Source organism: Uloborus diversus, chromosome 6, assembly GCF_026930045.1.
Source record: "Uloborus diversus isolate 005 chromosome 6, Udiv.v.3.1, whole genome shotgun sequence".
NCBI classification, from domain to species: Eukaryota; Metazoa; Arthropoda; class Arachnida; order Araneae; family Uloboridae; genus Uloborus; species Uloborus diversus.
This window is the reverse complement of record NC_072736.1, coordinates 18,960,731-18,977,068: the sequence shown is the minus strand read 5'-3', so window position 1 is coordinate 18,977,068 and position 16,338 is coordinate 18,960,731. Positions and strand designations below refer to the sequence as shown.

General features: G+C 34.0%; 1 protein-coding gene across 1 annotated transcript in view; it reads left to right on the top strand.

The window, feature by feature from the left end:
- Positions 1-3,317: 3,317 nt before the first annotated feature.
- Positions 3,318-16,338, top strand: part of LOC129224253 (lachesin-like) — a 108,173-nt gene continuing 95,152 nt past the window's right edge. Inside the window, exons 1-2 of the mRNA XM_054858679.1 lie at positions 3,318-3,393; positions 5,779-5,891. Coding sequence (XP_054714654.1) covers positions 3,318-3,393; positions 5,779-5,891 — 189 coding nt within the window. The remainder of the gene's footprint in view (positions 3,394-5,778; positions 5,892-16,338) is intronic.

The window sequence follows — 16,338 nt, the reverse complement described above, 5'->3', positions numbered from 1 at the left end:
CATTTTTTACTCCTCAAATGACGTCTGTAGCTGCCTAAAAGTTTATCCTAAACGTCCACACCCCCCATTCCTTCATTGTATCTCTTGATAAGATGAGGTTGTGGCACATCTATCTTGCATTTCTGCGCATTTGAGTAACATTTTACAGATGCAAGTGGCTCATGTGTATAACAATTAGATGCTACTGTAACCACTGCATTTTCATTCCAGCTGCACATGTACACTGATCACTCAGATCGATAGTCAAAATTTCCTCGATCTTCTTTAGAAAGGGCTTTTTTGAATTTCCGTGGACAATGGCCAGTTCGGTTTTCACGAATTGTTCCTGTTGCTCATACACTTTTTTTTTTTTTTTTTGATAGCTGAGAAATTAAGTCATATGATGTAAAAAAGTTATCAAAGTATACTTCATGCTTAGACGTGTCAGTCAAAACTGATAATAGATTATTTACAATTCTGGATCCTAATTGCACATCAGGGGATCCTTCTTTTTTGCCTGAATTAATCTCCATGGAATATGGGTATCCACTTGAAGAGCACAGCATCCAAATTTTGAAGCCGAATCTTATTGGTTTTCATCTAATAAACATTTTACATGAATGCCGACCGTAATAGGAAACCATAGATTCATCCATGCTCGATTTTTCATAAAATACACCAAATTGTTGAGGGTTTTTACACAATTCTTCGTAAATAGGGAAAACTTTTCTTAGTTTATCATTTTGTTTTAATTCATGGTTGTCCATCAAATGAAAGTAGTTTTTTATTTTTCGAAAACGATTTTGAGGCATAACTGTTGGTACAATTGGCACAGATGTATCTTTTGCACTGCTCCAATACATATCTTCAGAAGGAACAGAATGGTACCCACTCAATAGCAACAAACCAAAAAATTGTAGGATTTCATCTCTGTCAACATCTATTCTTCCTGAGTGATATTGCCTAGTTCATCAGGGGTAATTGGCATGTATCTACATCTGTCAAATCCGAATCTGACAATGTCTCTAAATAAGCCACAGCTTGTTCTACAGTAAGAAATCTTGTAGACATTTTTTAACATTTATGAACAGTTGGGATACGTCAAACAGAATTTCGTTTAGCTCGAAAACAAAGCTAGCGAATTATTGAACTGCATTTAAAATATGAAGAATAAAACGCTCACTAATATTATTTTTTAGTATCACGTCACAATGCAGCTGTCCGAGCAGGTGTGGATTCGGAGCCATATAGTCTTTCAAACAGAAGACTGTTATTATTTTCTTTGCTAACGAAACGTCATATCCTTTCAAAATATAAACATACTTGGTTTTGCCAACATCTACATTAAAGTACATTCAAAATGAGAAAAAAAAGAAACATATATTACGAAAAATGAAATTTCCCCTTGGAAGTCGAACGATTTACTTCTTGGAAATTTGACTCCCTAAAAGCGCCAATGTTCCAAAATTGAAACATGCTATTTTGAAGGGGTACACCTTTCGGAAATATCAATGTACATTTCTACAAGCATTTTAAAATCGTACATTGAAGTGTTTTTCACAACTATAATAAATATCATCACATTTTCTGAAAAAGCCAATTTTTGGTAAATTTTATAAGAAAAAGTTGCAAAAAACTAAAAAAACACTCATCTTTGAAAAATCGCAATAAATAGTTGAAAACATATAAACAATCAAGAAGGAAATCAAAAAATACTTTGAAATAAGACTAAACTGTGTTAAAAAAAAACTTGTTTATTTTAACGTTATTTCTTGGGAAAATTTTCACTTAAATATGATGTTCCATTTTTGGAACATTGGCGGGTAAACGGTTTTAATATAAGTCTGTAAAAGTGCACTGGTTGCCTTAAAATGGGGCTTCTTGAACCCAGCGTTCAAACAATCCCAAACGACCCAAGTAGCCTCAACTTGATCCGATTTTGCTTTACCGATCATCGACTCCTCCTAATCTCATCGCGTAACGAATGCTGATATCGTTACAATCAGAATCCGAGAACGGGTTTTCGATGAGCTGTTTCTTATCGGAAATCTATATCCTTACGATCAAATTTTCCGATTAGAATTTGCCGGTCTAAATTTATCGGAAAAAGAGATCGTAACGATCAAATTTGCCAATGAAAATTTTCCGAGCTAAATTTCATCGAAAAACAAAATCGTAACGATCAAATTTTCCGATGAAAATTTGCCGAGCTACATTTTATCGGAAAAAGATATCGTAACGATCAAATTTTCCAAAGAAAGTTTTCCGAGAGAAATTTCATCGCAAAACGAAATCGTAACGATCAAAGTTTCCGATGAAAATTTGCTGGTCTAAATTTCATCGGAAAAAGAGATCGTAACGATCGAATTTTCCGATGAAAATTTGCTGGTCTAAATTTCATCGGAAAAAGAGATCGTAACGATCAAATTTTCCGATTAAAATTTGCCGAGCTACATTTCATCCGAAAAGGAGATCGTAACGATCTTTTTTTCCGATGAAAATTTGCGAGTTACATTTTATCGGAAAAAAAGTAGGTTGTTTAAATTTTCCGATAAAAATTTTCCCAATCCAAATTTTTTTGAAAATCTCCAAACTATTAAGTTTTATTATTCGAATATCCGACGATTGATCAAACGTATGGCTATACGGATCAACATTCAGATTTGAGAATCGGAGGAAAAATGATTGAGACTTTGACTCCGAATCCGACTCCTGGATTTTGGAAAGGTTTACACTGACTTGCTTCAAAATCAATTCAACTTCACGATTCCAATCCCGATTACCTCACTGGAATTGCAAACAAAATGAGACTCCGACTCTTGAATGACTTCTCTCGATCTCCAAAACGATTCCACTCCGTTCAATTTGACTCCCAAAATTACAGACTCCGACTCGGTTTGCGGCCAAAATGAACGACTTTGACTCTTCATTCCCCGCCTCCCCCCCCCCCCCCCCACTGAATAAAATTCTCACTTTCCGTTCAGAAATCTGTCATGGCCTTACATCCGATAGGTGGCGCCACAAATGATTTCCCATTTAAAACATTATTTTCCTTCTTGGTTAGAACATTTCTTGTCTAGTGGTTAGCCTGCGAAGCTCGTACCCCAGAGGCCGAGGGTTTGATTTCCGGTCAAAGCAATTTAGAGTAAACTCGTGAATCACGTTCAGCAAAAGTAATAAATTAGAAATTAAATAGATAAGAAATTAAGTTAACAAGTTGTTTAAAAAAATTAAGATATTAAATAATTGCCCAAATGACGGATTCCAAAATGACGTCATCCGAAAATACCCCTTCGGAAAAATTTTATGATGGCGGAAGGGTCACGTGATCATCCAAGATGGTGGACCCTTTAGCACTGTTGAGTTGTTTTCCTCCTGCTTGTCCCTACATCGCGGCTGTTACTACTTCTCATCGTATTTTCATCCTAAATTCATCGCCTCGGAACAGCAGTGCTCGTATATTGCTCCAAGTCTCATCGGTGTAGGGAGCAAAATTCATAGGATTTCGATGATCGGATTCTACTATTGCCGATGAGACATATTGGAAGAATTTCCAATGAAAACTCATCAGAATCCGATTAGCGGCCGATCAAAGTTTGATTGGATTTCGATGAATGGCCGATGATCGGCCGATGAGTTGATGCTATTCGGGGACATTACATCACTAAATTATGTTAAGTAAAGGTTAGTAATCTTTTAAAATAAAGAGGGTAGTTGCTATTTATTCCCGTTTTTTTGCAGATCTGGGGGTAAAAAGGGTCCGGAAGTAAAAGATAATCCCCTGAAGTAGGAAATAATGCGGATTGTTAAGAGGAAAATTTACAATTGTGTCCTGACAACTAATTCCGGAGAAATGTATTAGAGAGTGGCTACATAGGGCAGGTATTAAATAATATCAGAGAAAAAACCCACCCAAGCCATTAAATTGAGGGGTTTTCATTATTTTTAATGCTTAAATAATGAGAATTTCAATTGGTTTTAGTTGTGGTTAGATTATATTTCTATTTGAGAAATTATGTTCGCCTAAAAATATGTTAAAAATATGTTAGGTATACGTTGATTTTATATTCATTTATAAAAATAATTTTCATTTATATAAATAGTTTGCTCATAAAATGTACATTTTGAGTTTATTTTTCAAAATCATTGGTCCTTCTTGTTACTACTATCTGTTTTTCAGCTTTTTCTGATGGAATTTCTGAGTCGGACCAAGTAGCCCTAGCGCGGGGCTACTTGAATTCAATTTTTAAAAAAGAAAGAAATGTATAAAGAGTTACAATTGTTGTTTAAGAAAGGCTTTAGGTGGTAGCAGAACGTCTGAAAAGTGGTAAAAACAAGGTTATCAGTTTGCATTATGGGTTTGAAAAAGCATTCAGTGTAAAACTCGCAAAAAATATGAAATTTCGGGTCCAAGTAGCCCCATTTTACGGTATTATTTTTGATTAAATGCATGAAGCGACAAAATGACCGTTTTCCATAAAATGACCCTGAAAACACACAATATTATCTATCATATAGCACTTCCTTGTTTGAGAGTAGAAGTTGCAGTAGAACGTATCTTCTTTTTCTTTTCTTTTATTTTTTATTTTATTTTATTTTTTATTTATTTATTTATTTATTTTTTTTTGATAATTTTCCAAGGTCCAACATTTTCACTCATGTGAAGGGAAAAAAAATCTTTTAATTGATCGAATGTTATACAGTGCCCGGTATAATAACCTCCCGTATTTAGACAAGGCGTTGTGTTAGTTGCAGTGAGAATACGGTGGTGGAAGTGATATCGAGAGATAGCAGTATATGTGCCATTTGAAGTAGTATAAATGGAATGACGTGGTAAGCACTGTCTTACGTTCTTAGGCACTTATCCGCGTGTGGTCGGGCTAAAAAGAAAAAAAAAACTCAACATTAATTCGGAATTCGGAGGTGAGCAAAATGGATATTAAGGCCGAATTTTGAGTGAAATTTTTTTCGGGAATACAATACTTCCTTTTCTTGTAAAAGGAAGTAAAAAATTAGATCTTGTATAACAACATTTTAATCTCAGAATTTGACTTCTTTCCGAATAAAAATCAACTTCTGCTACACACATCTCCTTGAAAATATCTCTGTGGACTTGCTCCTTTCCAGTAGCAAATCCCTGCTCTAAGCTTAAGCAAGTGTTAGTATTTTTACAAATATAGCACGTTGTTGTAAGATGAACAAAATATCAATGTTCTTACTACTGTTTGACCATCGATTGTATGTAATTTGGCAATCGGCCAAGTAAAGACGATACCATCTGACGGAATCTAACAGGAGAGTTGGGAAAATAGCGATGGGATATTGAGACACGCGTTTTATAATATTACTGCTGCCTTATTCATTTATTGCATTCTCAAAAATAAAATGAGGGGAAACAAAAAAAAGTTACTATGGAAACAACAAAAATAAAATAAAATGTTCTCATTTCGTTCGGGAATGTAAAAGCAAAATGGTAAGATCAAAAGTATGTTGTGAATAAATAAATCAATTTTTCTAGTGAGAATATTGGTCGAATGTACTTTAGATTAAAATAATATTGCCGTGAGCAAATTTTCATTTTTACAAAACTGGGGCTAAGTAATACAGAGGCAAAAGTGCACATTTGTAACAAACCAACTAACTCCCTTATAAACTAATAGATATGTCTATTTTCGCCTACGAACCGGATATTAGCCTTTCCATCTAATCGACGGTCAGACAGTACCACTGTGAATTTTTATGTGTGTAAATATTTTGGGTGTAGATATCATTCAACACCTAAATGTTTTCTAATTTCAGGAACAACAAATGAAGCAGAGCCAGAGTTTGCAGAAGCCATTCCAAACATCACCATACCCGTAGGGCGAGACATCCAACTACCCTGTATTGTTGACAATCTTGGCTCTTATAGGGTAAGCATCTTTTCCGCCAATAAAAGTTTTATTATTTTGAATGTTATTAAGCAAATTATATTAGCACTATATCAATGGTCCCTTAAGTGGACTAAATGGACTGACAAATGTCTTTTTAGACTTACAAGAGATTCATGTTAATAAAGAAAATTGGAGTTTAACGAAATTTAACTGTGGTTTACAAGACAGCAGCCCGCTTAGCAGGTTGTGATGAAAACAAAGAACCAAGTTGCTGATACGATATTCATTTATACTTAGATGAGCAAATGCCTTTTCTTTGTGCTCTTCACTTGTTAGTGTGCCTGTCTGCATGGCAAGTGAGGTGAGATTGTCTTAGAAGCAAGAATTCAGTGTTGATTTACCTCAGAGCAAACATTAAATTGAGAGAGTACAGGGTTGCTTGCAAGTTGCCAACATGAAATAGTTTTAGTCTGATTATCACCGTGCAATCCGTCGTGTCGGCATTTTTTAATGATTTTAGAGAACTATTAATTGATTTTTGGCAAGAAATAGTTTGTGCAAAGGAAGTTAACATCATTAAACGTTAAATAACCAATGATCTTTCTTATCTTATCCAGCTAATAATAAAGTAAAAATCTTACACGCGACAATGAATACAAGAAAAAGGCTTGTTAAACTTTTTTTGCTACTCCAAAAAGTAAAAATCGGTTTACTGGTAAGTTAGTTCTCTAACGGTAGAAGCCTATAGTTCCGTACAACACCTTTTGGTATGCGCCCCTGTAACGATGGACACTGCATGTAAGTTAATACAAATATGTTTTATTCATAACATATTTTTAAAGGCTTTATGATGCTGAAAGTATGCAAAACTTTAATGTTAATTGTTTTTTTTTTTCTAATTAAATATTTTTCCTTTTTTTCCTTTATTTTTTCAATCTTATATATCATTTCTTCCAATAAAATGGATCTTCCAAAATGTGTTGAGCTCAAGTATGATAGTACTGATAACGCGAAATGAAAACATAAACGAACTAATGTGTGCATCACATGACTTCCTTTTACTCCAATTTAATGTCATTTCTCCATTATTGGCAATTTTAATGTGATTCAATTGTTTACTCTATAAATATCACCAACAGTGACCAAATTGAAACCAAATTTTAAAAAAAAAATCGTCAAATTTGTCGCCAAGTTGGCGACCAAAAGACTCGCGATTTATCGCCAAGTGTCCGACAAATTATAACACCACTTCAGTTTACATCCAAATAAACAATAATTTCCCCCCAAAAAGGAGCAAAAGACCCCCTTAGAAACATCCGAATGCAACCAAAAGGGAAGGTGAACAACTAGGCCCCACTAAAAATCTACGTACCGAATTTCAACTTTCTAGGACATACCGTTTTTGAGTTATGCGAGATACATACGCACATACACATATACACCCATACGCACACACATACGTACATAAGGACGTCACGAGAAAATTCGTTGTAATTAACTGAGGGGTCGTCGAAATGGATATTTCGGGCGTCTGTAGGTTCCTAGGCATATATCCACGTGTGGTCGGGTCGAAAAAAAACTCAACATTCATTCGGGGGTGAGAAAAATGGAAACTTAGGCCGATTTTTGAGTGAAATTTTTTTTTTTTTTGCGAATACAATACTTCCTTTTTTGTAAAAGGAAGTAAAAATGTACATTGCTTCCCTATAAAATTGCCATTTTTGACATTGGAGATTGGGTACTTCCAGCATCAATATGTTTTATTAACCCTAATATCCCCATATCGGATTAAAGGACGGGGGAAAAAAAACTTCCTTTTTTGAAATTCTTTGAGAGGACATCGAGGTAATTATATTAGCGAATCTGATCCGATTCGTTTGAGCTGCAGCTTTGGTTTTTAAGTTTAAAATTAGATATCTCACCACATACCCAGCATGTAAGCAATAAGATTATCCCCCTCCGATCCCAACAAGCTCGAATGCTTTCCACACTCATTAAGCAGAAAATATCCCCCGCTCCCTTTTTAATAACGTCCTATACGCTTCAGTAGGAATTCCTGGAGATCAGACCATCAGATTCCAAGTCAAGGAAAAAGAGCGGGAAACGAATGCAAAAAAGAAAAAAAGAACGGCGTACAGTGAAAGGTATCCCATATTAATACAGCGATGGCAATACCAGCAATAATAAAATATTTGTTTCAATAACTGTGGCAGATGTTCGATAGGCAGTGAAGACGGGTTTAACGGAGCATATGTAATCTACAGATACTTTTGCTGATTTTCCTTTTCACCAGGAGTAACTAAGCAAAAGAACGCATGCAGGAAAATGAAAGTATTGTTTCTTGAAATAATGATGGGGAAAGTGTACATGGTTTAACTTTGACTTTCGTAAAGACAATTTATTGGTGTATTTTCTTATTAGAAGTTTCAAGGATTGGTTAATTTCTTTGCAGACTTTACTTTTCTTAAAGTGGAAAATGATTTATTCTCGCCATAAGTAAATGAATGAAATAAATATAGATTCGCTCGTGGTTTAATCCACATCTGCAATAGGGAAGTTGCAACCTATTAAATGTTCATATTTTGGCTATTGGATATTGTTAATTGACCCTCAAAACTAAAAAATTCACCATCGCCGAATTTTAAAACACCGTGGTTGATTTTTAATGAATTTTTAAAAATCCAAAAGTGCGCTGTTCTGAAACGTCACTAGCCTACGTCACAGGGCGCGAATGGGCAGCCTTCCGCCGAAGATCCCTTGTCTTCGCTAGGGACATTTTGAGCGCGCTGATATTTATATTTTTTAGAAATTCAATAATCCTTTTGAACACACTATGGAGACCGGATTCGTTAAAACACAATCTAAATAATCTTCCTCATGTAACATCAACGATGATATTCGAATATTTCCGAGAGGGATGAGAGGTTTAATGTTCCAGAAACGCGAGGAGTTAAATGCGAGGAGATAAGCCTTTTACGTTTCGTCTTCGAAGTCTAATGCGAGACCTTCGGCTTCTCCCGTATCGGAAGAGCGCATGACGTCACTTCCTATGCCATTTTACGTCACAAGCGCTTGAACTTTAAAAATTAATTTAAAAAAAACTACTTATCGTATCTCAAATTTCTTTCACCTATGATGTTCATACATGTTATTCTATCATATAAAAAAAAATTTAAAAATCGAAAACTTCCCTATTGGTTTTGTTAATTTTACTTTAAACCGGAAATAAATAAGCAAAAGAGCCCATGTAAAGAAATTAGAGTGTTGTTCTTTAAAACATGATTTATGAAATGAAGCTAATTTAACTTCGAATTTTCTGACGACATTTATAGGCAGATTATCTTACGAAAAGTTTATAAAGTTCGTTAAATTCGCTAAATGATCCCAACCCCTTTGGTTAAAATTGATTACTTGCATTATGTTTGTAAACGGAATATCCTTACTCATTATTTAAAAGCTTAAACAGCGATTCATCTAACTCTTAACCAGTTTGAACTAAAGCTCAATAACAATCTTAATATGTATAGCTTTAGTTACTGTTTTAGTTATTAGTTCAGTTTCATCATTAGTTATGTATTATACTGGATTTTTAACCAGTCTTATTCATTCTCTATTTATCTTCACCTTTCAAAAAAAGTTTTAATGTGAATAACTTTAAAAACTCTTAAGGCAACATTTATAAAAGTTTTGCGCAATCCTAAAACCAGGAAACGTTACTACTTGAACAGGATTATAGGTATTTGGACCCGACTGTTACAAGCGTTTCAGAGAATAGTTTTCAGAAGGTTCTTGATATTCATTTAATTTGAAATTTTGATTCGAACCAGCGTAGTTGGGCACAGAGCACGATGCTGATCATCAATTTTGTAGTTTTATTTGTATTAAATTCACTCAAAATTTTCACTTTAAACCTTAACAGAAGATTTCTATAACTGTTACAGAGTATAGACAAAGCATTGAGTAAAGATATTGCACTGCCGTGGGAAGGTAAATCGCAGTATCCGAGTAAATAAGTTTTTAAGACATTTGAGGAAACGCGTTTTAGATTTCATACTAACAATTTGGACATGTTGGAGTAAGATAGTTTTTTGTGCTTTATTTTGAGGGTAAACGAAATAAGCAAGCTTGTACCTCTGCGAAGAGATAAAATAAAGGGAGTAGACTTTCATTCGTGAAAGAAATACCTCCAAGTCAAGTGATAGATTTTAAAGAAAAACATTGGAATTTACATAAAATGAAGGGAGTAAAGACTTTCATTCGTGAAAGAAAGACCTCCAAGTCACGTGACAGATTTTAAAGAAAAGCGTCGGAAGAAATCAGGTTTCCTTCACTCGTTTCCCACAAAACGTGTCAACGATTCATTGCTGTTGAGTCACGTGACTTGAGCTCTTTGCCCTTGTTTTTGATTAGTCAATGATTTAACTAGCTCCCTCTTTTTATTAATTCTTACTCTAAGGCTTGTATGGTAAAACAAAAGTACAGCAGATGAAAAAAATGAAAAAAAATATGAAAAATGAAAAATTTGCAGTTACCTTGCGTTATTTTACTACAACAATATAGAAAAGCTAGAACAAACAGTTTTCACATTTTTTTTTTTTTATCATTTTACAATTGCTCTTTAATATTTGTTACCAGTAATATTCTGATCTGAGAAATTTTAGAAGTAAAATAAAAGGCGTTACTATTTTTAGTGTTTTATAAAAACCGATTCGGAAATAGGTGTAAAAAAGTTATAAAACAGTCGCAGATTTTGATTTTCCTTGAAAGTACTTGGTATTAAAAATATTTTGAACGTTTTCAATAACTCCATTTTCTCCTAGAACACTGTACGTTTTTCTTTTAAAATATTTCAACATTTTTATAATATCTTCTTCGTGAATTTCACTTTCAACCCTTTAAAATCTTCGAAAATAACTGGACCATTTCTAAAATAATTTCAGATTTTAAGAGTACCGTCCATAAATAATAAAAGATATTTCATATCTCTTCTGATAAAAGCAATCTCTGCAATGGGATTACAGTCTAAAAGAATTCCTTCACAATCATAGTTTCGTAAAATTCCGAGTTCAGCTATTGGTACACATTTGAAAACCGATTGTCTCTAAAAGAAAAGAGAAAAGATTTATGTCGAAAGCGTATTACGAAAGAATAGTGGAAAGACAGCCAAAAAAGGCTATCAAATACAGGAGACGGATACAATAGAATACTCAATATCGATAAATATCGAATTGTTTCTCGTCGGATTGATTTCTCCGTCAGTAGCTCGATTGTTTCTGAAAGTTGTTTCAATCCAACGTAATCGTATTAGACAAAATAATTCTGCAATTTTCTTCTTACAGTGATTTCCTTTGGGCACGGATTCTCGAAAATCAAAAGACAATGTTTTTCCATGTATTAGGCTCGTTTTGAATCTTGACTTTTATATTCTGAGAGTTTTATAAAGCATTTACATAGGCATTCTGAACCGCCGCACAATGTAGCACAGTGGGCAAAAATACACCGAACTCGCGGGTTTTGAGCTAGAATCTTCTATTATAGTTCAAAATGCGGCAAAATTCTTCAATTATTTCGTACACTGTTAAAAATTCAAGAAACTTTTCTGGTAAAAGTTACTGTAAAATGGCGGACTTGCAGCATCGCTGATTTTTACGGTAATTTATACCGGAGAAATAAGCGATCCCAGCGCCAATTGGTTGCTGTGGCCTACCAAGGAAACCGTAAAATTTTACAGTAACATTTTATTTTTACGGTAATAGTTACTGTCAATATGGATGCCAGTAACAATTATCGTACATTTTCCGGAAAATTTTTAACAGTGTAGTGGTGCTATAATTTTGAATTTCGCAACCCCCTAAGCCCCGCAGAGCTCAGAATGGATCAAAGTCGCTATTTTGAAAACGAAAAAGTATGACCATATTTTTTTCCCTGATATGTGGCTCAATGCTTAGTATAAATCGAGGAATTGGATGATAAAACACAACTTTTGATCGCTGCCGGGTGTTTAGAAATTCTTTTTTCCACCGTATAACTCATTTATAACATGATTTTTCAGGTTTTTCCGTTGAAAAAATGGGTTGTAACGGTCTTCACACAGATCCCGCGAAAGAACAAATATATATTTTAATTCTAAACTACAACGTTTCATTCATTTTCAAAAGTTCAGAGGTCAAAATCCTCCCTAAAACACTGGAAAATTGCTCCAAGTTCGAATTTCAGCTCGAGATCCTACCATTGTCCACGAGAATACATTTGTAAAGACATGTTATTTACCCTTGATTATAAAATTTTATTGAATTTATATTAAAATTGATGTTGCTTTGTTGGTCTTATACGCAGAAAGTAATTTTAAAAAATGTAATTTGCAAATTTTGTTTAAAATCTTATTTATGTATCAGAAAACAAATTTTCTATTTTGTAAATAATCGTTTTTAAAATTAAATACACTGTTAAAACTACAGGTTGCGTTTGGCAACTTTCAGGGGTGAAACGCTTGTTCACCAGCGACACACGAAAGAGAGCCGAAATTGCACCTTTAGCAAGGGTGAAAAACTGGCTCCCTTCACCTAACGTGCACCGTAGGTGAAAGATGGTACCCTAGGTGAGAAAAATGGCACCTTCATTGCTTCCTATAGAGATCCCCCCCCCCCGTGTTGTGTGAGTTTTTGAATACAATTGTGCTTTATTTATTTTGATTTATATATATGAAGGCGTTTGGTCACATTTCAACTTTCGAACATAGTTTAGAAGTGTTCATGACTTGAATTTGTCTGTTCGTGCACTAACTTTCTTGCATTCACACTTGGACTGCTCAGTAATTAATATGTTGTTGACAACTTTTACTGCATGATCCGTACTGAAAATGAATAGGGAAGGTATTTATCAATCATTTGCCGGAACAACCAGAAATATTAGGTAACATTAGATTTGAATCATGGGAAAATAAAAGCGTTTCATTAACGCTTAAAATTTTAATCGAGCGTAACATATCAATCTTAATATATAAAAATCAATGTCCTGAGATAACATATATATATATATATATATATATATATATATATATATATATATATATATATATATATATATATATATATATATATATATATATATCAACGCACAGCCGAAACCGCTGAAGCTTCAGACTTGAAATTTGGCAGGCATGTCCGCATGATTACGAAAGTAACCACTAAGAAAGGATTTTTCGAAATCCCAATTAGTTCGGGAGCAATTAATTAAAACCTCTTAATTTCTGCGAATTTAAAACCTGTCATTGAATTCAAATCCCTTATTTTCGAAGGCTTTCTTCCATTCAAATCATTATTCAGTACTTCATCTCAACTTTTGGTCGATAGCGAACTATAAACATGGAGACTATAAATTTGATATTGTTTTTGTTTCTCACGTGGCTCTTCGAGGCTTTTCTCAAGACAAATCATAATGTTTCTGTCTATTGCTTTCATTTTTTCAAAACTAGAAACGAAGTTTTTAAGAACATCATCACAGGCGGACTATCCTTTTGAATTTAGAAGAGTGCAGTTTCCTGTTAAAGTTTGCTTTGGGGGGTATTTCGATAATTGGGAATCTGGCGATCTTTCTTCATTGGCGTCAATTTTTGGCTCCAGCGCCTTCGCGTGAGGTATTTTTGTTTGCAAATCTAAACAAAGAGACCGGAAACACTTATTAACATAGGGTTACAATACATCAGCAGGGTTACCAAAATAAAATTATTTCTGCCAAAAATGAGACGACCGCGCCAGATTCCCAATTATCGAAATATCCCCTTTGCTTTGCAATAACCATTAATAAGTCACAAGGACAGACATTAAAAGTAGCAGGGACCGATTTAAGAGAAGACTTTTTTTCACACGGCCAATGTTATGTAGCTTGCTCCAAAGTCAGTTAGTTCATCAAGCAGCTTAATAATTTTAGCACCAGAAAAAAAAACTAAAAATGTTGTATACAAAGAACTTTTTGCTTAAACAAAGGTATATCAATAAAATGTGGATGACCTGTATTTGCAAAGATAATCAATACTTTAAAAGGATCGTTAATAACAGTTAAAGATCGGTTAAGGACAAAGGCATATATGTAAGGAGTCCAGGGGCCCCGGGATCCTCCCCAAATTAGAAAAAGTAATAGGTAATAAGTAATTATTACAGAGGATTTTCGAAACTAGGTGCACCAAGCACTGTTAACCCCTGCTAATTCCATTACCCGAGCAAAGCCGGGTACGGGAATGCTAGTATTTATTATAAAATTCAATATTTGAGTATCCTTATGCGTACAAGATAAATACTAATTTAAAAGCCCTTCTTTCCAATGTCAAGTTTTCCGTCAGATTAAAAATAAAAACGAGTAGATAACTACATTCGCTTCATGCAATAATGCCTAAGAAAGATACGTTAACCAAAACACGATGTGAAACTCATGAGTCACACTGAGTGAAAGAGATTTCTTTTTACGCGTTTTTTTTTTTCCTCCGCCTTTGCTGCTCTGTTCGTTTTTACTACGTAGTTATTTCATTGAGAAGAAATATACATTGGTATATAGGCTGCTCACGTCGCGTCGATGCATTTTTATTCCGGAATTAGCTATTCAATTATCAGCTGATTTAACGTTTTTATTTTTAATGTTGTTGTTGTTCAAGATAGTACTGATAGATAGTTTTAGGTAGCAGTTTTGCAGGATATAAATAGCAAGATATTAAATATTTAATAAGGTAAACGGAACAATAAGCGGTTATCAACATACTTTAAACATTTTAAATATGTTCGAAAGCTCTAAGAGCTACAATATGATCAAATGCCTTTACTTACGCGAGGTTTCGAAGATTAATCCACGAAATTTTCAGTTTTGTACTTCATTTAATGTGAAAGTAAATTTCGTTGCAACTTCCTTCGTTCGCCATTCAAACTGAAGTTGTCGTTGCAGTTGTTGTCAGGGCGCATGCGCAACGAGTCGCTCTCCTATTGAATGGTCTTTTAGCACTTGAGTTAACGTTGTTCACCCACTGAGGAACCAAAAGCACCTTAACGACACTTCCTAGTCTCTGTTGCACCCTGAGTCACCGTTTTTTCACCTTAGGGTGAAATTCTTTACCCTTGTGGCACTTCTGGTTTTAACAGTGTAGAGTGAAATAAAATCTTAATTTTATTAATCCTTTCTGTCCTACTTAAATTTAACTGTATTATAACCTATAAATGAAGTTGTTAGGAACAACAGTGTGGCTAAAAGGGTTCATCTGAGCATTAATTGTTTAGTTTAAAACACATTAAAATATTAACATGTGTTATTACCTTTTAAGTTAGAATTCCAACAAAAACACTTATGTAAAAGACCTTTTAAAATTCGAATATTACGATTATTCCGAGGAAACAGACAAACATATTAATTTTGCGTAAACACATTTGCTCAACTATTACTTTACTATATTAAATTTTCTTAAAAACATCAAAAGCATTCGGAAATTCGAAATGTAAAGGTCTTGATTCGAACGCAGAAGATTTATTCTCGAAATTTTAAGGAGAAAAAATAATCATAAGAATTTCAATATTGCTAAATAAATACTTCATGTTTGTTACCTTTTTCTTTCGCAGTTTTTATATTGGCAACAACATAAAAATTGTAGGTAAATGTAATAATTTTTAATAAATGATAAATTCATATTGTAGTTGGCTGCTACATGAAGTAAATAAATGTATTTTGTTTTGGAGAAATACAAATAGGTAATGAACGCTTTAATAGGCAAAGAAAGATTGCAGTTATTCTGTTCAATACCAGTTTTATAAAACGTTAAGGTACATTTTGACGTTAAGGCCTCTGTGTGTGTGTATATATATACAGGGTGTTCCGTTTTAACCTGCAATACCTTTATTTTCGGAACTGTTAGTCCTAAATGTATTAGTCCTAGATGTTATGTTAGTCCCCAATTGAAAAAATGTTCAAAATCAAATGCAGAGTTATAAGATATTGAAAGTTTGAAGTAAAAATTAAAATAAGTCAAAAAATACAAAATTTAGCTTTTTATACTGGCCCCAGGTCCCCTAACTTATACTTAGGGAAATAATTCCCAGGACTGAGGCGACAATATACATTTCATTGCACTGAGAAAAAGGACATTTGAGATCGATTGAGAGCTAAATATTTGAAGATGAATATAAGAAAAAAAACATTTGATTTTATCACAAGAGCATCAATACAATGTTCCAAACTGCTCACCGTTCAAAAGAACGGTCGTTCATTTTTTGAGTGAACGAACGGATTTGTTCATTTTGAAGGTTCGTTCTTTTTGACTCGTTCGTTCATGAACGATACACTCCTAGGTAGGACTTCTCTGGGTTGAAGTCGGATTGCATAAAAATCCACTTCGTACAGGCAGAAAAATACAGATTAAATCTCTGGACACGAAGGTTTTATATGTTGGTATGTAAACAGCTACAAAAAGTACAAGAAACTGAAGAAAGTTTTCCAGCCGTCAAATCTCGTG